General features: G+C 54.3%; 3 protein-coding genes across 17 annotated transcripts in view; 1 reads left to right on the top strand and 2 right to left on the bottom strand.

Annotated features, from left to right (window-relative positions):
* Window positions 1-23388, top strand: part of RECQL5 (RecQ like helicase 5) — a 40173-nt gene that overhangs the window by 12042 nt on the left and 4743 nt on the right. For 3 of the 4 annotated variants that reach the window (XR_012426166.1, XM_065531999.1, XM_015438847.3), the window contains exon 7: window positions 3680-3759. Coding sequence is in view for 3 of the 4 variants with exons in the window: in XM_065531999.1 (XP_065388071.1) it covers window positions 3680-3759 (80 nt within the window). In the remaining variant the exon portion in view is untranslated. Of the gene's footprint in view, window positions 1-3679; window positions 3760-4225; window positions 4394-23388 lie in introns of those variants that run through there. The other variant, XM_065532001.2, reaches the window with a different exon arrangement.
* On the bottom strand, window positions 7027-8354 carry ERLN (endoregulin). The gene is made up of 2 exons (XM_015438851.4): window positions 8118-8354; window positions 7027-7626 (listed from the first exon to the last, which is right to left on the bottom strand). The coding sequence occupies exon 2, from the start codon at window positions 7618-7620 to the stop codon at window positions 7432-7434; it is 189 nt and encodes a 62-aa protein (XP_015294337.3). The 5' UTR covers window positions 7621-7626; window positions 8118-8354; the 3' UTR covers window positions 7027-7431.
* Window positions 13351-21504, bottom strand: SMIM5 (small integral membrane protein 5). Of its 12 annotated transcripts, XM_045376687.3 has the most exons (5): window positions 21379-21504; window positions 20699-20874; window positions 20294-20393; window positions 14428-14588; window positions 13351-13964 (listed from the first exon to the last, which is right to left on the bottom strand). In XM_045376687.3, the coding sequence occupies exons 4-5, from the start codon at window positions 14552-14554 to the stop codon at window positions 13858-13860; spliced, it is 234 nt and encodes a 77-aa protein (XP_045232622.1). In that variant the 5' UTR covers window positions 14555-14588; window positions 20294-20393; window positions 20699-20874; window positions 21379-21504; the 3' UTR covers window positions 13351-13857. The 12 variants fall into 12 exon arrangements, 11 of the variants coding, with proteins under 11 accessions (XP_045232622.1, XP_073876615.1, XP_073876611.1 ...); XR_012426167.1 differs by lacking the exon at window positions 20294-20393 and having other exon boundaries at window positions 13351-13996; window positions 14428-14593; XM_074020514.1 differs by lacking the exon at window positions 20294-20393 and having other exon boundaries at window positions 14428-17492.

The following is a 23388-nucleotide window of genomic DNA, read 5'->3' as shown; positions in this document are numbered from 1 at the left end:
TCAATCAATCAATCAAAATTCAAAATGCTGTATGTGGAAACTTGAAAGAAAGAAAAAGACATCTTCAGATACAAAGGTTTCAAAAACTTTCCCCTGGTATATCATGTCTCAGAAGCTATTAAAGGATGTTCTCCATTGTAGAGAGGCAGTAAACCTAGAAAGCAAAGATGGAGACTCACCCAGGAGTAAGTCTTGGTGCAGGACGATATTGGAGGGTAGTCCGGAAAGATAGCTGTGTCCTAGGCCTAGGGAAAACTGGTCCAGATTGCACTAGGGGGCAGAAGACTCCAGGAAGGTAGGTTCCAAAAATCAGAGTGGAAGCTGGCATCTCTGGCTCCTATCGAAATGAATTGTTCATTATGTTAGGACAGTTAGAGGTGAATTAATGACATACTGAAATCTAACTAAATGGAGAAAAACAAAGCTGTTTCAGGGGAAACACAGTTACACAAGAAAGGAAATGTGATCACGGCGAATATAAAAATGCAATCACTCGTTTTAGCTGTGAACTCTGTTGACATAATCATAATAAGGAAAATATGGACTTAATAAGAAATTGTGTTGTAAACATATTGGGAAGTTGGGGGTACGGAATCTGTGTGCGTTTGTGTGTATTGGTGGGGATGAGTTACCTGCCCAAAGCATACACTCAATAGATGATGTCTCAGATATCAGTGTCTGGTTTTTGTTTTTATGGTTTTTTTTTTTTTTTGAGACAGAGCCTCTGTCATCCAGGCTGGAGTGCTGTGGCGCAGTCTCGGCTCATTGCATCCTCCACCTCCCAGGTTCAAGCAATTCTCATGCCTCAGTCCCTGAAGTAGCTGGGATTACAGGAACTCGCCACCACGCCTTGCTAATTTTTGTATTTTTTAGCAGAGACAGGTTTCACCATGTTGGCCAGGCTGGTCTCAAACTCCTGACCTCAAGTAATCCACCTACCTCAGCCTCCCAAAGTGCTGGGATTACAGGCATGAACCACCATGCCTGGGCTTTTTTTTTTTCCTTTTCTGTATTAAATAATTCACAGTATTTTAAAAGGATATGTTGGCAAATAGATATGTACACAAAAAAGGCCACTGATACATAATCACATCACTCACAGATGCTCACTGTTCTGCTAGTTGATTCGGCCACAAGTCCATAGACAAGCTTGTAACAGAGTGAAGCCAGGAACAGTCTCTGAGCAGAGTTGCACCAGAGCTTCGGTCACTAAGAGGGGAATTACCTCCAGGAGTGGGTAAGGAAGGAAGTTGGCTGCCATCTTTAGAGTTCTACTGCCCTGACCAAGTGTCCACACTTGAAATGTATAGTGCCCATTCCTCACCTAATAGTGGTTCCTGGCCCAAGGTGAGACTGTCTTTTCAATTGGGTAAGGGTGCAGAGGTCTTCCTGGTGGGAAGGCCAGGAGCTGTTGCTTAGCTGTGGGGACCGCCTGCTATTGCCCTACTCCCCGCTAGTGGGAGCCAAAGGGAAGGCTGGCTGATGAGTGCGGATTGAGGATGTGGCAGGGACTGGTGCCCCTACCTCCTTCCGTCCCACCACCAGAGGTGGGGCTTTGCCGGCTGTGTGCCTGTCACCAGCCACCAGCAGTCATGCCTTGGGTTTCCCAGGTGGGGAGGTGGTAGGCAACGTTTTAAAAAGAAAACAGGAAACTCTATTGTATTGGGGGAGGCAGGAGTGGAGATGAGAAAATGATTTGGATTTTGTGAGAGGGGCTTTGGGGGAGTTTGGTAGTGGATGGTAACTTAAGTGCTTTTTCTTCCTTTTACGTTAGTTGCAGGCTTTGGCTTAGAAAGCCCCAGGGACATGGGGTGGGGGACAGAAACCTGAGGCTCTTGTCCCTTTATCTGCCTTCACAGTACCATCTCCTTCCCCCAGCTTTATCCTGTGCCTAGGAGCCAGGCCTCAGAGCTTCCTGCTATCCACTCCCCATAAGCCACTCCTCTGATATTATTCCATAGCCAAAGGAGCTGTGGGTCCAGGCCTGGTGGCCAGCCTGGCTCAGCCCACTCATTCAGGGTGCTCCTTACCTGCAGGCAGGTGGCAACACCCTATCTGCTACCATTAGCACCTTCCAGAGCCCACCTGCCCTGCCCAGCCACATCCCGCTCTGCCCCATCTGGGATGCTGTGCTCAGGGATGGGCTGGCAGGGCTGCACCCAGCCTCCCTGGTAAGTAGAGACTCAGGAAACCTTTTCGGTCCTCCTGTTTTCTGATTGTGTGATCCAAGGGGTACACACTGGCCCCTTGGGTGCCAACAGAAGGGCTTGGGAGTCTTGCTCTCCTGATGTAGTTGACTGCCCACCCCCACCCCACATGGGTTTCCGAGTCGGCAGGTCAAGCATTATTTTATTTTACTTTACTTTATTATTTTATTTGAGACGGAGTCTGGCTCTGTTGCCCAGGTTGGAGTGTAGTACCGCAATCTCAGCTCCCTGCAACCTCCTCCTCCCGGGTTCAAGTGATTCTCCTGCCTCAGCCTCCTGAGTACCTGGGATCACAGGTGTGTGCCACCATGCCTGGCTAATTTTTGTATTTTTAGTAGAGATGGAGTTTCACCATGTTGGCCAGGCTGGTCTTGAACTCTTGACCCCAGGTGATCCGCCCACCTCAGTCTCCCAAAGTGCTGAGATTACAGGTTTTTGTTTTGTTTTGTTCTTGGTTTTTTTTTTTTTTTTTTTTTTTTTTTTTGAGACAGAGTCTCCCTCTGTTGCCCAGACTGGAGTGCAGTGGCGTGATCTTGGCTCACTGCAAGCTCCGCCTCCCAGATTCACGCCATTCTCCTGCCTCAGCCTCCTGATTAGCTGGGACCACAGGCCCCCACCACTGTGCCCAGCTAATTTTTTTGTATTTTTAGTAGAGACTGAGTTTCACCGTGTTAGCCAGGATGGTCTCAATCTCCTGACCTCGTGATCCGTCCATCTTGGCCTCCCAAAGTGCTGGGATTACAGGCGTGAGCCACCGCGCCCAGCTGGGATTACAGGTTTTAAATTGTATTTTAAATTCATGTTTTAAGGTTGTCAAAAAGAATCACTTAACATTAATATATCTCCCTCCAATATACACAGAAGTATATATTTCGTATATGTTAAGTTTACAACCTTTATGCATGTGTTTACTATTATTAAAATAGGTGATGTTATATAGTGCTTCCTAAATGCCAGTCTGTGGGCCCTTTGCATGAGAACCTCCTGAGAAGCTTTTGGGAAACTCTCAAAAGCTCATCCCAGAAAATTCAGTTCAGTATTCTGGGGGTTATGATAAATAGTCAGGTTTGGGGACACTTTTGTAAATGGCTTTATTACTGTCATTTAATATTTTTCTCCCTTGTTACTTTTTTTTTTTGAGACAGAGTGCAGTGGCATGATCTCAGCTTGCTGAAACCTCCACCTCCTGGGTTCAAGCAATGCTCCTGCCTCAGCCTCCCAAGTAGCTGGGACTACAGGCACCCACAGCCACACCTGGCTAATTTTTTTGTATTTTTAGTAGAGATGGGGTTTCACCTTGTCGGTCAGGCTGGTGTCGAACTCCTGGTCTCAAATGATCCTCCTGCCTCAGCCTCCCAAAGTGCTGGGATTACAGCCGTGAGCCACCGTGCTTGGCCTCCTCATTACTTTTTGTGCCTCTAAGGTAGTCCAATTCTGTAAGATTTGCTAAGGTGTCATTTTTTTGTCCACAGGAAAAGAGAGGGAACAAAGCATCTGATAAAGCCACTATCCTGGCCTTTGATGCCCTGGTGACCTTCTGTGAAGAACTGGGGTAAGTGACTTATTTTGTGTGTGGAGCAAAGTGTCAGTGAGATCATTTACTCCCCTGGCCCCGCTAGTTAAGCAGCTGACATAAGACAGCCCGTAGGCTACCAAGGGACCCCTGCCTGCAAAGGCTGTTGTGTTGGGCAGCGTGGAAGTCAGGACCTTGCTCTTCTCTATTGGAGTCCCCAGGATCTCTGGCAGTGTGGGGATTTGCTCAGTCTTCTGAGTGGTATCCTTCCCTCCACTCCACCCTCTTCTGGAATGGCTGGCCTCACAGGCCACTCAGTTCCAAGGGATGTGACCAGCTCTGAGCTGTCGGCTTTGTGGTCATCATGTGCCACCGAGCTGGGACTTCTGGCATCACTTGAGTAGTTCTCACCCTTATCCACGACCCACACAGAAGCCTGTGGCCCCGCTTACCTCGGGGAGTCATGTGCTTTGAACCCACACATCTGTTTTAGCTGCATCTGCAGGCGATGGGGCAGGGGCCACAGGAAGAGCCCAAGGGCTGCTCAGTGTAGTCAGGTCATGTCCAGGCATGCGGAGCTATGAGTGCCTGGGTGAGAGACAGCCAGGAGGAGTCTTTACATTTTGATCGAAAAAATTCTTGGATTCCTCTCATCTCATGGAATGATCCTGTCGGGGGATGACGCTGACGTGATTGCTTCAGACTTAGAGGTGAATAAATCGAGGTCCAGAGAGGTCACAGTCATGCAGCTCATGGTAGACTGAGGCCACTAAACACCCGGCTTCTGATTTTCAGCAGCATGCTCATTTTCATACACCTAGGCCATCTTGGTTTTTGCAAGAAAAAACCAAGGAAATCAGAGAAGCTCTTCTTTGGTCTGTGTGTTTTTATTTCCACCTCCTCCTGTTCACCAGTGAGTCGGTGGCTTCTGGACTGAAGCTATTTTCTTCTCCAAACTGCCGTCTCTAATTTGGCCTCTGTGGCAAGACCACGCCCAGCAGAAGTGGTGGCTGCAGTGCCAGGACCACCCTTGCCTGCAGCCATTGCGACCAGAGCCCTTTTCAAGCACAATTAATACGGGAGTTGCTAAATTTGGCCTTCTTAGGCTTCTTGAGTAGAGCTTCCATTTCTGGTGAGGAATGAAAGGGCCAAGTGTTCCTGTTCATTGTGAGTCCTTTTTGCTGAAAAAAGCTCCGGGGCTGTCCGAGGCTCTGGAATGCTCTCTGGAGGGTTAACTCTGCCCGTCCCCAGGGTCTGCTCAGTCTGCCAGGCAAGGGAACAGGTCCTCCCAAGGGCTTCTGCCTTTGTTTCTCCTGTCACCTTCCGGGGAGCTGGGACTTCTTAGTGCATCAGTGGCCTGGTTGCCAGGGGCTGGGGTCTAGGCATCTCTGGACCCAAGGAGTCCAGGTGACAGCATTGTGCTGCCTCTTGTGCAGCCTTGTACGTGTCTCCTTTGCTACATGTGATGATTCTGAAATCCAGGCGGCAGGCTGGAATAAACACTGCTGGTATGTCTGTATTGGCTACTGTTCTTTGAATAAGTGAATGTTTGTTTATTTCGTAACTGGTGTGTAGCACAAAGAAAAAGCCCCTTCTCCACCAGATATTTGCTCCCTAAGAATAGTTCTCGTTGGAGGCTGAGGTCGAAGCAGCCTCCCACCAGCGTTCCCTTGGGGTAGGCACCTGGCAGCGAGGGACAGAGCCAGTGGGGTGGGCTCAGCAGAAGTGGGTACATTTCTGCAAAGGAAGCTGTAGGTTTCCGGTCGGTTTGTTGTGGGGTCTGAGGCGCATGGGAGTGGGACCAGCAAAAAAGATACTCAGGTCAGTTAACTAATGAGGCGGAGCTGTGGCAGTCAGCAGTTTTCCTCTCTTCTCTATCTGTAGCTACTTTCTCTGGGCTATAACCTTGAAAAAGCAGTGTTTGATTATTCATGACTATGAGTGTCTTTTAGCGTCATAGGGAACTGTTATTAGGTTTGAAGCAACCTCCAGCTTGAGGCCTCGGCATTTTGAGATGGAAGAGCAGCCTTGTGTTTAGACCTGGATTGAATTGGGCCCTGTTGTCTCCTGGGATCTTGGGGCTGGGGGTGCCCAACAGCCCGGCATCTTCTTGTTTATCTGTGTGTTTACTCATTCAGTCATTTATTCAGCCGACAAATATTGACTGATGCCAGCTCTGTGCCAGGTACATTGGACTTGGGGGATACACTGGTGGGCAGAAATAGCCCCGTCCCCTGCTTTATGGTGCTTGGTCCAGTGGGGAAGAGAGCACTGCAGATAGTCACAGCAGAGACATGTAAGTCCCAGAGCCGGCCATGGTGGCTCACACCTGTTATACCAGCACTTTGGGAGGCTGAAGCAGGAGGATCGCTTGAGCCTGGGAGTTCAAGACCAGCCTGGGCAACATGGCGAGACCCTGTCTCTACTAAAAATACAAAAAAACACAATTAGCCAGGCATGGGTGGCACACGCCTGTAGTCCCAGCTGCTCAGGAGGCTGAGATGGGAGGATCATGTGAACTCAGAAGTCTAACGTGCAGTGAGCCGAGATTGTGCCACTGCACTCCAGCCTGGGCGACGGGAGTGAGACCCCATCTCCAAAAAAAAAAAAAAAAGTCTGGGCTCGGTGGCTACCGCCTGGAATCCCAACATTTGGGAGGCCGAGGCGGGCGGATCACGAGGTCAGGAGATCGACACCATCCTGGCTAACACGGTGAAACCCCATCTCTACTAAAAATATGAAAAAAATTAGCCGGGCATGGTGGTGGGCACCTGTAGTCCCAGCTACTTGGGAGGCTGTGGCAGGAGAATGGCATGAACCTGAGAGGCGGAGCTTGCAGTGAGCCAAGATCATGCCACTACACTCCACCCTGGGCGACAGAGCGAGACTCCGTCTCATAAACAAACAAACAGAAAAGACATATAAGTCCTGTAAATGGTGTTTCGAGAGTATAAAACAGGTGGCCTTACCCTAATCCTCGAGGGTTAGGGAAGATTTACCTGAGGGAGTCAGGTTCAAACTGAGATATGAAGGATGAGGAAGGACTAACTAGGCCATGGAGTCAAGTGTGGTGTGAGGGAGAGCATCCCAGTCAATGAGAATAGCATGCGCAAAAGCCTTGTGGTGGGAGAGAACACGGCATATTCAAGAACCAAAAGACACGCTGAGAACCCAGGGGCAGGGTGGGGTGGGGTGGGCGAGATGGCTGGAGACAGGCTAGACTGTGCGGGCCCTGGTGAGGCTTTGTTCGGGAAGCTTGCTCTGGTGGCTCTATCTGGATTAAAAATGAGCTCTCACAAGTTAGCAGATTTGTAAAGGAATTTTTACTTCATTTGGTTGTGTCTTTCTCTGTCAAGGATTTGTGAAATTGCTGGCTGGGCCTTTGGGCCTGTTAGAAAACCTTGTTAGCCATCGCTCCTTCCACCTGAGGCAGTGGAGCCGTCCTCTCCATGTGCTTTTAGTGTTCTGGTCAGGGAACCCGAAAACCAATAGGATCAAGTCACCAGAATTGGTCTCAGACCAGCCTCCCCATCTTACTAGTCTGACCAACCCTAAGCCAGATGGAATATTTTACTAGACTCTTTCCTGGTGGGAAAGGAAGACACCAGGGCCTGGCCCCTGAGCCAGAGGGGACCGCGGAGGGGCCCACCACCAGAATGGGGCAGGTCAGCTTGCCTCCCCTGCTGCCGTCTCAGTCCCCAGGAAGTCAGGTCACTCCTCTTCACCCTCTTCACGCTGAGTGTTTTCTGTGGAAGTGAGTAAACCAAACACGATGGCAAATAAGATGAGAAGCAGGATAGCGGTGATGAATAAGATAATCACTGCCAGGCCCCCCTGGTCCCAGGGGTTCTGCCAGAACACATCATTCCACATTGTCTCTTTGAATACCAGTTGGTCCATGAGAATCTGGAAAAGAGGGACAGAGGACCTGAGCGCAGGCAGCCCTCCCAGGCCCTGTCCCAGGCGCTATGCTCTGCCCGCTGACTCCAGCCTCTGTAGCAGCTTCTGTGAGCAGCCAGCCCGCCTGGCGGCCAGGGGACATGAAAGGGCTGGAGTCTGTGCTCGATGCCTGCAGCCAGCAGCAAATGGCATTTCCCCTGCTCTAGATACAGGAGCCAGGACTGGCGCAAGGAGTGGGGCCCTGGATTTTTCCTGGGGCCTGCCCCTGGATTCTCCAGTCCTTCTTTCCTGAGTAGCAAGTGTGAGCAAGGACTCTCTCTCATCCCTGAAACCTACTTGGCTAAAATGTAAAAAGCATCACGATAGAGCCTCACTGTATTTCCTGCACCAACTGCCAAACATTTGGGAGGCATTCGAGAGCGTATAGGAGCCAAGGAGTGGCCAACTCTAGCTGAGGCCTTGGTGGGCTCCTTGGAGCAGCTGAGAACAGAACTTACCAGTCTTCTAGAAGTGGAGCTCTTTATCACAGACTGCAAGCCTATAGCCAGGTGAGGGCAGCCCGGGTGAAGGAGGAGGGAGCCATTACCCGATTCTGCTGGTAGCTGTTCTGGGTCCCACAAGGGCAATTCAGGGTGGTCCTTCAGGCTCACACTTTGCGGGAGGCTGAGCTGAAGAGGCCGTCAGGTGACCAGAGCTGCACCCTGACTCAAAGAAGCAACTGTTGAGAGGAAAAGGCGTGAGCGTGGCCAAGCGGCCCTGACCAGACCTTCGTTGCTGTCACCAAAGCAAACAAAGGTGGGCTAGGACTGGTTGCCTGGCAACCACAGCTCCCTTTCTGCCTTTCACGTTCCCCCTTTGGCTCCTTTCTGCCCTTGTGTGATGTCATTTTGGGGGTGCTCAGTGCACGTGTTCATGAGTCCCTCCTGAGAGAAGTCAGACTTGGGGTGGACGGGGAAGAGACTGGACCGAGGGCCTTTGCCCCAGGCCATCGGGCCACCTCACCTGTGGCTGGGCTGGGCTGTCCTCTGTCTGGATGATGTGTGGACTGCGGACTTGCCCTGAGCTCGGGAAGCCCTGGGGCTGGGACTGGCGTAGGGCTTACTTCCTGTGTTGTGGGGTGAATGATTAACTGCAGCCCTGGGTGGCACCTGGTGCCTCCTGGAACTGTTTCTGGGGGAAGGGTTGCTCCCCACTGAGGCTTCCCATTGGTGCCTTTGTCTGCCCCTCGGGCACAGCCTAAGCAACATTGTGTGGTTGGTTTCTGCCCACTGGCACAATAGGGAAGCTGGGAAGAGGGAATGAAGCCTGTGCCCTGGTGCTTGAAACCTAATGGCCACCATTTACTCCTTTAAAAGCTAGGATGTGAGGGCCCACTGTGGCCAGGAAACAGGCACTGTGTGTCCAGTTGGGAGATCAGAGAGGCGGGCCCTGCCCTCCAAGCGCTTCCCTTCTAGCCCTCGGGTGCTTATCAAAGCTGGTAAAGATCTGGGAGCTTTTGGAAATGCCCAGGCCCCACCTGGTACCACTTACATCAGTCTCTGGGGGTGCCAGGACATCATATTGTTTACACATCCCCAGGTGATTCTCCCCAGGTGTGGCCAGAGTTGGATGACAGATGGTGGCAGATTTAGAACAGTCGTTCTTAACTATCATTGGCGTCGCTGACCCAGGTTACCTGATGTTTTCCGTTTCCTTGTGTGAAACTTACTGACTAAGGCCCTTGGCATGCTGAATGCTCACAGCAGTGGGCCAGTCTCTAGCTCACTCTGTGTGTGCAGCTCGGTCAGTTAAGTCAGATGCTTATCAAGAGTCAGGTGTTGGTTCCCAAACCTGTTCATGGCAGTTGGACTTGTAATTACATAATTGAATTTAACATCCCGGGAACCAATGAAGCAACAATAACAGCTGAAACCCCAATTTTACATGTGGGGAACGGGCACAGAGAGGTTAAATAACTTAGCCAAGGTCATCAGCTAGTAAGTAACTGAGTTGGAGTTTGAATCTAGCAGCACACAGTCTGAGCTCTAAAGCACCTCAGAGTGAGTGGAGAAACAAATTGTTTCTAGAAATACCTGTTGAGGCCGGGCGCGGTGGCTCAAGCCTGTAATCCCAGCACTTTGGGAGGCCGAGACGGGCAGATCACGAGGTCAGGAGATCAAGACCATCCTGGCTAACACGGTGAAACCCCATCTCTACTAAAAACTAGCCGGGCGAGGTGGCGGGCGCCTGTAGTCCCAGCTACTCGGGAGGCTGAGGCAGGAGAATGGCGTAAACCTGGAAGGCGGAGCTTGCAGTGAGCTGAGATCCGGCCACTGCACTCCAGCCTGGGCGACAGAGCGAGACTCCGTCTCAAAAAAAGAAAAAAAAAAAAAAAAAAAGAAATACCTGTTGACCACTTTGGGATGACTTTGGAATCACTCAGATAATGTTCCTGTTGAAAAAGGTGCAGACACGATAACTAAACATTAGGGACATTTTGTAAAAACCCAGAAGGCTTTCACACCCAGATTCCTTTGCCTTTAAGTTCCTATGGCTTTAAGTTTTTGTTCTGCTTTAAAGAAACCAAAACTAGAAAATAACAATACAGGAACTCTGGTTGGCAAGCCCACACTCAGAGAAAAGGCCAGGAAGACCAGCCAGGGAATAGGTGTGTGTATATTTCCATTTAATGTGAGATATGTAAAAAAGTAATAGATGTTTAGAGAACTTAGGTGCTCTTTAACGAAAGTTGCTTTGACCAGCTCTTTCAATTAACTGCCGGCCCCAATTGGATAATTTTTTTTTTTTTTTTTTTGAGACAGGGTCTCACTCCATAGCCCAGGCTAGAGTGCAGTGGTGATCTCAGCTCACTGCAACCTCTGTCTCCCAGGTTCAAGCGATTCTCCTGCCTCACCCTTCCGAGTAGCTGGGATTACAGTTGTGTGCCACCATGCCCGGCTGGGAGAAAACTTATATATACTCTCTGCCAAGTTTTTCTAATGAGATTCTTGTATCCGTGGCTTTATTGTCTTTTTTTTTTTTTTTTTTTTTTTGAGACAGGGTCTTGCTCTGTCACTCAGGCTAGAGTGCAGTGGCACTGTCATGGCCTAGGCAGTCCTCCTGCCTCAACCTCCACAGGAGTTAGCTGGGACCACAGGTATGTGCTACCATGCCTGGCTCATTTTTTTTTATGTTTGTAGGGACAGGGTCTCCCCATGTTGCCCAGGCTGGTCTCAAATTCCAGAGCTCAAGGATCCTACCTCATTTGGACTTCCAAAGTGCTGGGATTACATGCATGTGATATACTGTGCTGGTCTGTTGTAGTTTTTTGTTTGTTTGTTTATTTGTGACAGAATCTCGCTCTGTCACCCAGGCTGGAGTGTGGTGGCATGATCTCAGCTCACTGCAACCTCTGCCTCCTGGGTTCAAGCAATTCTCCTGCCTTAGCCTCCCGAGTAGCTGGGACTACAGGCATGCACCACCACACTCGGCTAATTTTTTTGTATTTTTAGTAGAGACAGGTTTTACCATGTTGGTCAGGCTGGTCTCGAACTCCTGACCTCAAATGATCTGCCTGCCTCGGCCTCCCAAAGTGCTGGGTTTACAGGCAGGAGCCACGATTGTAGCTTTTAATCAGGCATGATGTACAGACAGTACGGCACACAGGTCTTCAGAGTAGAGTGCAGCCCTTTTGAGGAGCCAAGAGCAGCCTGCCCTGTGGTGGAAGCGGAGGGCACAGCTGGGGGTGGGCATGAAGAGGCTGGCCAGATGATTGTGGGGACCTCTTAGGATGCTGCTGCAGTGACCACAGGTAAGCATTGATGGCAGCGTGGTCCAGGATGGCACAGTGGCGGGAACAGAGAGGTGGTGGCCAAGTCAGACGTCCTCTGAACCGGAAACCAGCCTGATGGCCACCCCTTCCATGGCTCCCGCCCATCTTTAGGCTACCCAGGTCTGCAGCATCTTTCTGTTTATTCTTTCCCACAGTCGGGCAACTGCTGCCACCTTTCCGTGCCCATCTTCCCTAGGGAAGACCGGCATGAGAAACTGCTTCTTGAAGGAGTGGGCCGGGCTACTGTCGGAGAGCCGGTCTGGTTAATCTCAGTGGGTTTGAAGCCTACGAAGGAGTTGGCCTGAGAGCCAGGCCCGGTGTGTGCCAGTTGGCGAAGGAGCAGAGAGGAGTGAGTCCTGTGAGGGCAGAGACCGAATCCTGTGTGGACTTAGCAGTTGTGTACCGCCTGCCCTGGAGCGGCCATTCGGCCTGTCCGTGTCCGGGGCTGTCTGTGGTTCCCACCTGGAGCAGCTGGGCTGGGGAAGCAGAATATTTTCTAGCAAAGGGCCTCAGCCTCAGTTGCCCTGGAGCAGGGCTATTCTTATGCTGATGAAAACTGGCTTATGGAAAAGTTACCCAGGCTGCTTCCCTGTTGACCATCTCCCAAACAGAAGGCTTCCGGAGACCCCCCAGCCCTTGCTGCTGGGAATGAAAAATGCGGGGTTTCCTGTCCATCCACTCTCCTGTGTTTTTCTTCTGGGAGGGATGCCTCATTGGGCACCACCCCAGCTCTTACCTGTTGGGTCCCACCCACTCCTGTGAAGGTTATTTTGAGACAGAGTTTGGGGTGTGGGTGTTTTGGGTATAGGGTTGGTCGATGGAGGATAATGGGATTAGAGCGTTATCTGTCCTGCATCCAGGAGGCCAAGTTCTGGGTCTTGGAGCCCTGGGTGTGGTAAGCAGAGGCTCTGGAGCCAGATAGGCTGGACTCAGGCAGGCTCTGCTGCTTTTCAGCTGGTTGAACTTAGACAAGTCACCCAGCATTGCTGAGGCCCAGTTTCCTCATCTCTAAAATGGGAGTAACAGTGGTATCTTCAACGTGGAGGTACTGTGATGAGTAAATGAGTTTATCTGCACCAAAATGCTGAAGACGATGCTGAGTATGTGTAACCCCTCAGTAAATTTAGCCATCTTCATCATCATCTTTATTCTGAATCCTGTTCTTTGGAGGGGGCTGAGAATGGGCAAATTTTTGAATTTCTTTTCTTTTGTATGAAAACATTTACTCTCCAGGTCTTTAACCTAAACCTGTCAGACAAGTCCGTGGACACTAGAAAGTGAAACCAGAGGGTGAGAGCTTCCCCTCCCTGCCTGCTATTGCCAGTGTGGCCTGGACTGCCAGCTGGAAATGGCGGGGGTGTGACAGTGGCTGGCATTCCCCTCTCCATGACATGTTTCCCAGGTAGACAGGGCTCTGCTCCCAGGTCGCAGGCCAAGATGATGGAAGCATGTGAAAAACATAGACTTCTCGTGGCTCTGGGGAAGCCCCGGGGAGGCACCTCAGGATGCTCTGTCTGGACCCATTGGCATTTCTGGAGCCTCCCCTCACTCCTGGGTTCGTAGCTCTACCTGGAAAGTTCTCTGGAAAGTGTGGGGTGTGCAAGCCAAAGGTGCAGGCAGTGGACAGATTGAAGTGCCATTCCTGAGCCTAGCTCCTGCCTTTGGGCAAACACAGTCTCTGCCACTGCAGAGTAGTGCCTCGGCCTGGCAGAGCTCATTAGCAGCTGATGCATGACAGGAATTTCATGGCACCATCCACGGGTCCCGTGGTGTTACCGCCTGTGTGGCACGCTTCTCTGCATGGTTTTCCAGCTTTTGTGGGCACAGAGAAAGCAGAGGCCTGGGAAGGACAGGCACCAGCTATACCCCCTCCCGATGCACAGAGCCCAGCCCAACCTCAGGGAGTCCGGCACTGCAGAAACATAACACAAAAGCTTTTACTTGGAAACCGGCAAATACTGGACTAGAATACTGACATGCTTACGCTGTGGCAGGAGCTCGGATGCAGAAGCTATTGCACAAAGCCCCTCTGATTGCCTTGCTCCTCTTTGGCATGGATCAGCAGAGCCCCAAGGGCCAATTGCCCACAGGTGGGGGCTGTTCTCCATCAAGGTATGGGGACCCCTACTTCCTTGTTTTGTTAAAAAGTGCAGGTAGGCGAAGAAGCCCAGGCAGTTGACCCAGTCTTTGAAACAGCTGACTCCCCAGCACCCAGTGTCCACTGGCAGATGAGAGGTTTGCACCTATACCAGCCCTGGTTTCCTTGGTAGGGCTCAAGTTGTCAGTGTCCAGGTACCTGGGCCGGGCCAGAGCTGGGGCCAGGGGAGCCTGGTCTTGAGGGGTGAGGGCTGCAGGGCCAGGCTGATGGCCTGTGTCATAGCGTTGGTCATCTCCTCTCCAGCTTCTCCTCAGCCATCCCCTGTCCGTCATGGTGGTGTCGGCTGCACTTGGACCTTCCTGCCTCTCTGCTCAGGGCAGCAGCAGTGAGTGCAGCAGCAGCTGCAGGCTATCAGCAGCAACAGCAAAACAGTGGCTGGAGGGCCGGGTGAGAGCACGGGACTCAGGCTGGGGAGAGAAAGGATGCCCGTCCTCCTCCCAGAGAAACCCACTGCGTGCCAGGGTCTTTCCCCCACAGGTCTGGTGGAGAGGTCAGAAAGACCTGAGAGGCTGGTGAGAGGTGTTGACGGTCCCCACGCCAGCCGCCAGGACCAACCTCCTCCATGTTGTATCTTCTGTTTCGCTGCCCAAGCCTGGCTCCCATCATCCCCGTGTTTGGGATCCCGGGGTACTGCGGGGCCCAGTCCCCAGCACCACCCATCACCCAAGCAGCATATCAGAGGATGAGGGAACTCCCTTGGCTTCCCCCAAAGGACAACTGGTTTTCCTCCTTGATCCGGGAGACACCTGCCACCTCTGCCAGCCCTGTGGCTGGCACCATGGTGTGGTCGCTCCCAGATGCCAGGGAGAGCCATAGGCCTCTGAGTGCCCCAACTAACCTGTGAAAAGGACGATGACTGAGAAGGCCACGATCTCCACGGGCTCAGCCTGGGGCAGTCTCTGCAGCTTGAGCAGCAGCCTCTCACCCACAGCACGCATCTCCTGCACGAAGTCGGTGGCGGCCATGCTGCGCTGGCTTCGGGTCGGGGCTCCTGCCGGGCTGTGCTGGGGCAGAGAGAACACCTGGAGCCTCCACGGCTGGCCCCACACTCGCCGCAGCACTGAGATTCCACCCTCGCACCCATCCGCAGCCCGCAGAACAAGTTTGTCAGGTCTCGCACATTGCACCCCTGGTGACTTCCACCTAGTGGTGGCCCTCAGTCCCCACCCAGCTGACACAGCTCAGGGTGGAGGAAACCGGTGAGGACAGTGAGACCAAGGGCTTGCTTCGGGGGCTGCCAGCCAAGGCTGAAGCTGGTGGTGGTTTCTGTCTTCGCTGTTCCGTCCCCTTGTCTTGAGGTACCACTCCTAGGTTTTGCTCAGGTGCTTGGGACTGGCACAGCTCCCTCCTGGCACCCGGGTCCCCTCGGGGTGGGGAGACTGGCATAGGATGCCAAACTGGTTATCTTGCCTTCCATCAATGTGGGGACAGAAGGAGCAGGTTCTCCCAAGAGCAGGTTCATGGGGCTTCTGGCCAGGGTCAGTCAGAGGTGAAAACTGCCCCCGTCTCCCAGGCTGCCCAGCCTCTCCCACCAGCCCAGTTTCTGCACTCATGCGTGTTCTGCCGGAGGCAGGAGGCTGCACCGTGTCCCTCCAGGTTTTGCCAGGGTTTCTGTCCTGTCTGTTGGGAGGGGGTCAGGGGGCCCAGGATGTCAAGCCAGCCCTTCCCCTGCTGGCTTCATCTGTTTCTCTGGCCTGACCAGGAAAGTCCTCTCCACTCCCAGCCCTGCCCCAGAAGAGCCTCTTCCTGTCTCAGGGTGCCCAAGAAGCCCAAGGTGTAGCTCCAGGCTGAGGCTGTCGGGCTGTTGTGTCTTTGAGCCGCTTTCCCCTTCTGCCTCTCCTGTGGGCATGAGGGAGCTGGTGCCTCTTCCGAGAGGGGCCAGAGACAGCCTTGTCCCAGCCCAGCCTGATCCTGTTCACCAAGGCAGTTGCTCTAATCCAGGGTGGTGGTGGGGACAGGTGGCCAGGGGCTCGTGCCCCTGTAATGATCATTGCCTCATCCCGGGTCTCAGCTGGTTCTCGCTGGGATGGCTGCAGTCAGTGAGGCCGGTCACTCCCAGTGCTGCTGCCTTGGCAGAGCTGGTTTAGAACCACCGTGAAGGTCATTGAACAGAGCCCTCCACCCTGCACTTGGCCTGCGGCCATCCTTGAGGCCATGTGGCGTTTGCATTAGCACCCAGGATGGTGAGGAACCCCCGCCTGCTGAGGCAGCCCACCTACTGCAGAAGGTCGGACTCCCTGCTGGCCCCCAGTTAGTCCCACTTGTGGCCACTTAGACCTTGCCCCCTCTTCTGCCTCATAGTCCTTCAGAAGGAAGGTGGCAGCCGGCATGTACCTTCTGGATTTCCTTCTTTGCCAGGGGCCTGCTCTAGTGTTTTCAGCTGCCCCTCCTTGAATGCCACTTCCATCTTCCTTTTGTGACATGAACAGGTTGCTTCATGTCTCTGATATGGAATGAGATGCTCATGTTTTGAGGCTGTTGGGAGGACTGACCATCTAGCAGCATGTTGTAGACAGCCACGGGGGCGGTGCCCAGCACATGAGAATGCCCCCCTGGGAGGACTCTCACTGGCTTTGGGGGCTGTCACTCCCGTGCACCGTCACTAGCACCCCCAACACCTTTTAGGTGCCTGTCCTAGGATGTCTGTGGTGTGTGCCCTGAAGGAAGGCAGGCAAGCTGGAGGTGGGGAGCTATGGTTTTGGTTTTGGTTTTGGTTTTTTTTGAGATGGAGTTTCCCTCTTGTTGCCCAAGCTAGAGTGCAATGGCATGCTCTCAGCCCACTGCAACCTCTGCCTCCCAGGTTCAAGTGATTCTCCTGCCTCAGCCTCCCGAGTAGCTGGGATTACAGGCGCGTGCCACCATGCCCAGCTAATTTTTGTAGTTTTAGTAGAAACGGGATTTCACCATGTTAGCCAGACTGGTCTCGAACTCCTGACCTCAGGTAACCCGCCCTCCTTGGCCTCCCAAAGTGTTGGGATTACAGATGTGAGCCACTGCGCTTGGCCTTGGGAGCTGTTTTTTTAAGTGACAATGAGGGTGGCAGGCAGAAGATGGCTCCGTGGAAAATTAGGTGAGTTCCTGTCAAAAGCAGGAGGTTCCCTGAGTTAGATCCACCCAGCTTCTCACACCTCACCTGGAGTGACTGCATTTCTGCAGAGGTGAGGATCACAGTTTTCAAATGTACTGAGAGGCATAGGGTCCTAGAATGCCACAGATCATCCATTCCCACCTCCTTCCTTCTACACATGGGGAAACTGAGACCCAAGAGAGCAAGCAGCTTCTCTGAGGTTACACAGCAGGACAGGGCCTCAGCCAGCACCCCCACTGGTGCCCCCGCTATCTCCCCATGGAGGCCTGTCTCCAGCTTAGACCAGCAAGATAGCCAGGAGCAGCCCCCCTGAGGGCACTGCCCTTGCAGTGGGCTCAGTATAGCAGCCAGGGCCCAGAGCCCCCTGGAAGCCAACTGGCTGTGCTCGGCCAGCCCCAGCCCACGTTGTGGATCTGAAGCTGCTTTTATCAGCATATCGCCTCCAGGCCGGGGCCACACCAGGCCCTTTGAGACTACCTGGAGTCCTTGTCACCACAGGTACAGGTCTTGTGTGCCTAGCCAGCCTGAGCGTAGGACTGACCCCTCTGGTCAGACCGAATGGGACATTCCCTCTGGCCAGGTGGAGCAGGCTTGCACAAGGAGAGTGGTCCCCTCTTGGTCCGGTACCTCCTAGCTTTCCAGGTTCCGTCATTCTTAGAGGGACGACAATGCCGACAGTGTCCCTTACAGGACAGTTGGTGCATGGTTCAGGAGCTCGGCTGCCTTTCTCCCCTCCCTCTCTGCACTTGGTCTGGCGTTTTCAGCTTGATTGGCACTGTGCCTACATAGCCTCGTGTAGCCCAGCAGAGACACTCCTTAAAAGAGGACGCGGGCAGGGAGAGTTAGCAGGGGCGAGATTTTCCTTATGAGCGAAAAGTGGCATGGAGACCTGGGGTCATGCTCACCAGAACAGGGAGGAAGATGGTTGGACTGAGGCTAAATTTACTGGTGCAGGAAAAGTGGGGTTTGTTGCTGAGGAGCTCTGGCCAGCCTCCAGGGTCTGCAAAGTGGGAGAGCTGCAGACTCATGCTAGGTGGACCCCGGCCCCCAGCTGGGAAAAGTGTCAGTTCCCAGCAGCAGCAGGCTGCGGCTGTGGATAGTGGCATAGCTTTGTGCCCAGGGCTTCCCTAGGGGGCTGACTGGAGGCTGAATTTGCCAGCCAGGCATGGCCAGCCTCACCCAGCCCTGGGGTCTGACCCAGGGGTACTCAGACAATATCCTGTCACACAGTGAGCGGAAGTGGGACCATTGGACGTGGCTGTTCTGCCCCCAGAGAGCTGGAGAGGAACCCCAGGACCCCCTTTGTTTTGCAGTTGATCTCTTGTCATTTGGAGCATAAGCCCGTGACTGAACCTTCATGGAGCAGGTGGGGGAACAGGGGGTTCCTGTTCTCTAAAGAGGAGGACGCGCATTCCAGCCAGTCCCCAGCCGGTCTTCCCAGCGGGCTATTTAAAGCCAGGCCAAGGAGTGCCTGACGCTTGGTGCCCAATATAACCAGCAGCCGTCAGGTGACTGTGTGGCGTGTGCCCCAGCCGCGGCTCCTAAGGGAACCTTAGTGTTCCCAGCTGTGGCGAGGGGAACATGGGAGCGCTGAGGCTGGCCACCTCTCCTCCCCTTTCCCTTCCTAGGTTTGGCAGGAGGAAGGCAGGGAAGCCCAGGAGGGCTACTGATGATCCTGTATTTTTCCAGTCTTTCTATCTCAGGTTCACCCAACACCTTCAGAAACCACCCTTCCCACCTATGAACCAGGGCAACTAGAATCCCTCCCAACCCCACGCTCGGTAGCGCCCACCTGTGAACCAGGGCAACTAGAATCCCTCCCAACCCCACGCTCGGTAGCGCCCACCTGTGAACCAGGGCAACTAGAATCCCTCCCAACCCCACGCTCGGTAGCGCCCACCTGTGAACCAGGGCAACTAGAATCCCTCCCAACCCCACGCTCGGTAGTGCCCACCTGTGAACCAGGGCAACTAGAATCCCTCCCAGCGCCACGTTCAGTAGTGCCTTGGTTGGAGGTTTCTCAGGATCCTCAGGGGTTCCTGAGTGGCTGCCAGAGCAAGTAGTGGCTTCCTCTGGCCCTAAGAGGGAGTGTAGCCCAGCTGCCACCAGGCCATCCTGCTGCCCAGGCTGCCCAGCCAGCCCTGCTTGGAGCCTTCAGAGGGTGCGCCCTGGCTGCAGTAGTGGTCAGCACAGGGGAAACACGCAGGGCAGGGAAGGCTGACAGAGCCAGAGGGATGGGAAGCATTCCTTTGTGTGGCATCTCCTGGCACACGGAGCCTTGCAACAGGCAGGCATCCCGCAGGCCAGACAGCTGCCACTTGGTCCCGAAGCTTCCCTGTTTCCTCCTCGCAGAGCTGATACTACAACCCCAGGCGCCCCACAAGGAAGGGCTGGCAGCAGGCGGCGTGTTTGAGACTGATAAGCGAGGTGTGCTGGCGGCGCGGGGCCCAGAGGGCTGCTTGCTCTGCCCTGTTGTTTCGTCATGGTGGGTTTCAGCCACTCTTGCCCTACTGGGCATTATCTTGCTTGAGGTCCAACTAGAAGGAGGCATAACTGACACTTGTGGGAGATTTGCAGGGTCCTGTGCCTGAGCAGCCGGGGGGATGTCCCTGTTTCTGGCACTGAGCCTTTGGGTGACTCCCCTTTTTGCCCTGGCTCCAACTAGAAGTAGAAAGTGGTGCTTGAACCCCTGGCAGGCCCTGCTCCTGTAGCCACCCAGGACAGGAGGAAGCGCTTTGTGCTGCTGGTATTAGAAACAGTAGGCACTCGTTCTGCAGCTACAGAAACTGGCCATTTATTCCCTCTCCGTCCTGGTTCAGGGACTATGTTGGAGAGACCCTGTCCACTTGTGTCCTGTGGATGCAGGACAGGGATCCCCACCTGCCTGCCTGGGGCGTCTTGTGAGTGACAGCCAGTGGGGTTTCCAGGCTCACCACTGTGCCCTCACCCCCACCTGGCCTGACTCTTTCCCTGCTGTGCGCCTCCCAACACCACAGGAGCTCGTCTCCACAGGCACCAGCCCCAGCCGAAGCCCCCAGCCTCTGCCGAGCTGGGAACACGTGGGCTGGTCCTTGGTTTCCACATTTCCCTGGGTCATTGTTTTCCTTTCTTACTAGATGCCAGCTTGTTTGCTTTGAGGAAAACATATGGGAGGTGGTGGCTTTAACGCTGGCTTGAGGACAGGGAGGCAGGAGTAGGCAGCCTCGGCTCACGGGCCCTGCCCAGGAGGGCTGCTCTCAGTGCTCCCCAAAGAACCAAACAGTCGGGCCCTGCTTCCTTAGGGGCGGTGTCACATCAACCTGTGCGTCACAGTGGCACAGCAGAGGTCCTGGTTGCCAGCGTGGTCCCTCCCAGCCTCATTTCTGTGACCTCCCCACCTGAGCCTGGGTTGAAAGTCAGTCATCCAGGTTCCTGGTTTGGTGTTCAAGGCTCGTCACCAGAGGGAGATCTGGAAGCTCATGCAGTTCTAGGAGGGCCCAGGGAGGAGGACCCAGGCTGAGCCCTGAACTGAGAACACCGGCAGTGAGGGGGCCAAGCCCCCGAACAGACACAGATGGGTGGAGTCCTGCTGCATGCTGGGGGTGCCACACACTGGCTGGGCAGACCCCGCACTGACCTCGACAGGGCTCTGCCCTAATCCTGGGAAAAAGGGAGGCTCAGCAGGCCGGCAGCCGTTCTCTTCCAAGCTGGACAGCCAAATCCCTCTTTTAAGCCCGCTGAATAAAAGAGCTGAAATGAACTTGCAGAATAAGCAGGCCCTCGGGGCCCCTCTGCTGCACAGCAGGCGGAGCGGGAGGCGCTCTGAGCAGAGCCCCCGGCCCTCCCCTAGTGCAGGGTCCCAGCAGGAGGGAGAGTGCAGGTGCGTGCAGGAGGCTGCCTGATTTCCCTGCAGGAAAGTGACCCAGCGTGTCCCCCAAGACCTCTCCGTGTTTATGGTAGACTGTGGCCCTTCACCCTGGGGGCAGGAGACCCTTGCTGCTCCCTCACTATCCCCCCTTCTTCTGTGGCCATTTCCACTCACCTGGGAGCTCAGGTGTCGGGGGCTGAGCAGCAGTGCCCCAGCGCGGAGCCTCCACGTGCTGTCCTCGTACTTCCTCCGTGGGTGCCGGGTGCCGCTGCTCCCCTGGGCGCCTCAGCCCAGCCCCTCTGCTGACAGCCAGCTGCTGTCTCTGCCTGGCTTTTTTGTTGTTGGTCGTCCTGGAGATCCAAGTGTCAAATTACCGTCGCGAGGGGGAGCCCGAGGAAGCCCTGCTTGGGAACTTGTCCTCCAACTTCATGTCCTGGTGCCTCACCTCTGCCCTGAGAGGGCTGCTCGGGGACAGGATGAGCTCCCTCTCTCCTCCTCCTTCCTCCTTCCCCTCCTCTCCCTCTCCCCTACTCCCATGCCGTGGGCTGGGCCTGAGTTGGGAGCTGAAGAAAGAAGTCGGCTCATGCAGTTCTAGGTGGGCCCAGGGAGGGCCTCCCTGGCCAGGAGGACCCTGGGGAGGCGCCACCTGAGCCTGTGGAGGGGAGTCCTGCAGTGCTTTCAGATCTGGGGCACCCACCCTGCCCTCGGGAAGGCCACCCCTTCTGTCCCTCTGGCCACTCCATGGCTGGCCCCTCCCTCTGGCCTCTCAGGAACAACAGTAAACAGTGGGGAGCTGGTGCCCTCCCAAGCCGAGCAGGAGGCTTTGCAGCCAGTCCCTGGGGAGGCCCTTGTACCACTCAGCGTCTGAAGGCGTCCTGGGGGAGAACTTGGAATCCTGAGTGATCTGGGAGTGGCCTGTGTGCCCGGCAAGGCACCTCATGTTCCTCGTGAGGTGAGGGCCTTCTGCCGGGGCTGTGACTGCACTCCTGGCCCAGCTGTCAGGGCAGGGCTCCAGAGTCCAGGGGCCGGGCCCTGTGACATTTGCCTGGTTGTGCCACCCAGCAGGCCAGGCTGTGTGGAGAGAAACTGACCCCAGCTCCGCTGTCAATGGAGCTCTTTGAGTCCGAGCACAAAACCCCAGTGAGTCAGGGCTTGGGGAGGGCAGGGGGAGGAAGCCAGCCATGTGGTCACACCACTTGGATGCCAGAGCCTCCCAGAAGGCTGGACAGGCGGCCGCTGTGCAGATGCACGGACTCTTGGGGATGGACCGTTTGTCGCATTTACTCTTTGGAGCAGAGTGGGGGCAGGAGCACCCTCTGGTGGCCGCCTCGGCTGTCCCAGCCCAGGTCAGGCTTCCGAGCTGCGTTCACTCAGCTAAAGGAAAGTCAGCCAGGCCCTGCTTCCTTAGGGGGGTGTTACAATCAGCCTTGGATCTTTAAGCCTGCGCCTTGGGGTTGCAGCCCCTCAAAGGGCTTCTTGCAGCCCCAGCAGTGCTCACACTGGGAGGAGTTCTAGTTATAGCAGTTAACACCAGCTATTCTCGTCCCTGGGATGTGGCACCCCAGACAGCCCTGCCTCTGTTCCAGCATCTCCTCTTGGGCTTCCCTACCCTGTGCCACGTTCCTGGGGGCAGGAATGGCTGTTTGTAAGGAGCCTGAGAGAGCTATGGCCCCTCTTGCAGCCTCTGCACCTGCCCCAAGGGTCGACAGCCACCCCCATGCATAGGGAACAGAGATGTGACAGAGCCTCCTGGGCCAGCCAGAGGCTGCTCCCTGCCCCCAGCATGGGCAGAGGCCACTCACCCCAGGAGGGCTGCAGCAGGGTTGAGACAGAGGAAGACGAGAGGAGGACTCCAGGCAAGGCTGCGTCTCCCTGGCTAAGGCCCCACCTGTGACACCCTCAGAAGTTGATGATGGGACATATTACTACAGAGTCATGCCTGCCTTAGCAATGCAAATAAGTTTTGAGAAATTTAACTTGTCATTGCACGGTCACAGAGTATACTTAAGAAAATCAAACGGCAATTCCAGGGAAGAGAAGGAAAAAAAATATTAAGTGGCATAGCCTCCTACACACCCAGGCCATGTGGTACAGCTTGTTGCTCCTAGACTACAAACCTGTACATCATGTTACTGTCCCAAGTACCATATGCAGTTGTAACACAGTGGTATTCACATATCTAAGCACACATAAGCATAGAAAAGGTACAGTAGAAATACAGTGTTAGAATCTTAGGGGACCACTGTTGGCTGTGCAGTCATTCCATGAGGTGTGACTATACTGTAATGCACTTCAGACATCTCAGCCATCTTCACTCAGTCCATGAGGTCGGTGCCTTGCTGCACCATCTTTTTTTTTTTTTTTTTTTTTTTTGAGACAGAGTCTCGCTCTGTTGCCCAGGCTGGAGTGCAGTGGCCGGATCTCAGCTCACTGTAAGCTCTGCCTCCCGGGTTCACGCCATTCTCTTGCCTCAGCCTCCTGAGTAGCTGGGACTACAGGCGCCCGCCACCTCGCCCGGCTAGTTTTTTGTATTTTTTAGTAGAGATGGGGTTTCACCGGGTTAGCCAGGATGGTCTCGATCTCCTGACCTCGTGATCCGCCCGTCTCGGCCTCCCAAAGTGCTGGGATTACAGGCTTGAGCCACCGCGCCCGGCCTGCACCATCTTACTGATGGGAACGCATAGGCTTTAGGAGGTGAAGTGTGTCACCCAAAAGACAGCCTTCATGGCAGAGCCGGCATCTGCACCCAGAGTCTGAACTCTGTGCAGTACATCCCATTGCCAGAGGACAGAGGGGAGGAGCAGAGGAGTAACTGGACAGAGTGGAGTTCATATCCTGCTTCCCGGGAGACCCCCATGTGTTGC

Source organism: Macaca fascicularis, chromosome 16, assembly GCF_037993035.2.
Source record: "Macaca fascicularis isolate 582-1 chromosome 16, T2T-MFA8v1.1".
Classification (NCBI taxonomy): Eukaryota; Metazoa; Chordata; class Mammalia; order Primates; family Cercopithecidae; genus Macaca; species Macaca fascicularis.
This window is presented reverse-complemented; position numbering and strand designations above follow the sequence as displayed.

What these genes read in the sequence shown, in the direction of transcription:
- ERLN (XM_015438851.4), bottom strand. Translation starts at nt 7,620, where the DNA reads ATGGACCAACTGGTATTCAAAGAGACAATGTGGAATGATGTGTTCTGG.
- SMIM5 (XM_074020510.1), bottom strand. Translation starts at nt 21,464, where the DNA reads ATGAGGTGCCTTGCCGGGCACACAGGCCACTCCCAGATCACTCAGGAT. An exon ending in ACGCCTTCAGACGCTGAGTG is followed by an intron (nt 20,875 to 21,378) that starts GTACAAGGGCCT and finishes TTGGATCTCCAG; the next exon opens with GACGACCAACAACAAAAAAG. An exon ending in CCCGACACCTGAGCTCCCAG is followed by an intron (nt 14,589 to 20,698) that starts GTGAGTGGAAAT and finishes GCCCCAGCACAG; the next exon opens with CCCGGCAGGAGCCCCGACCC.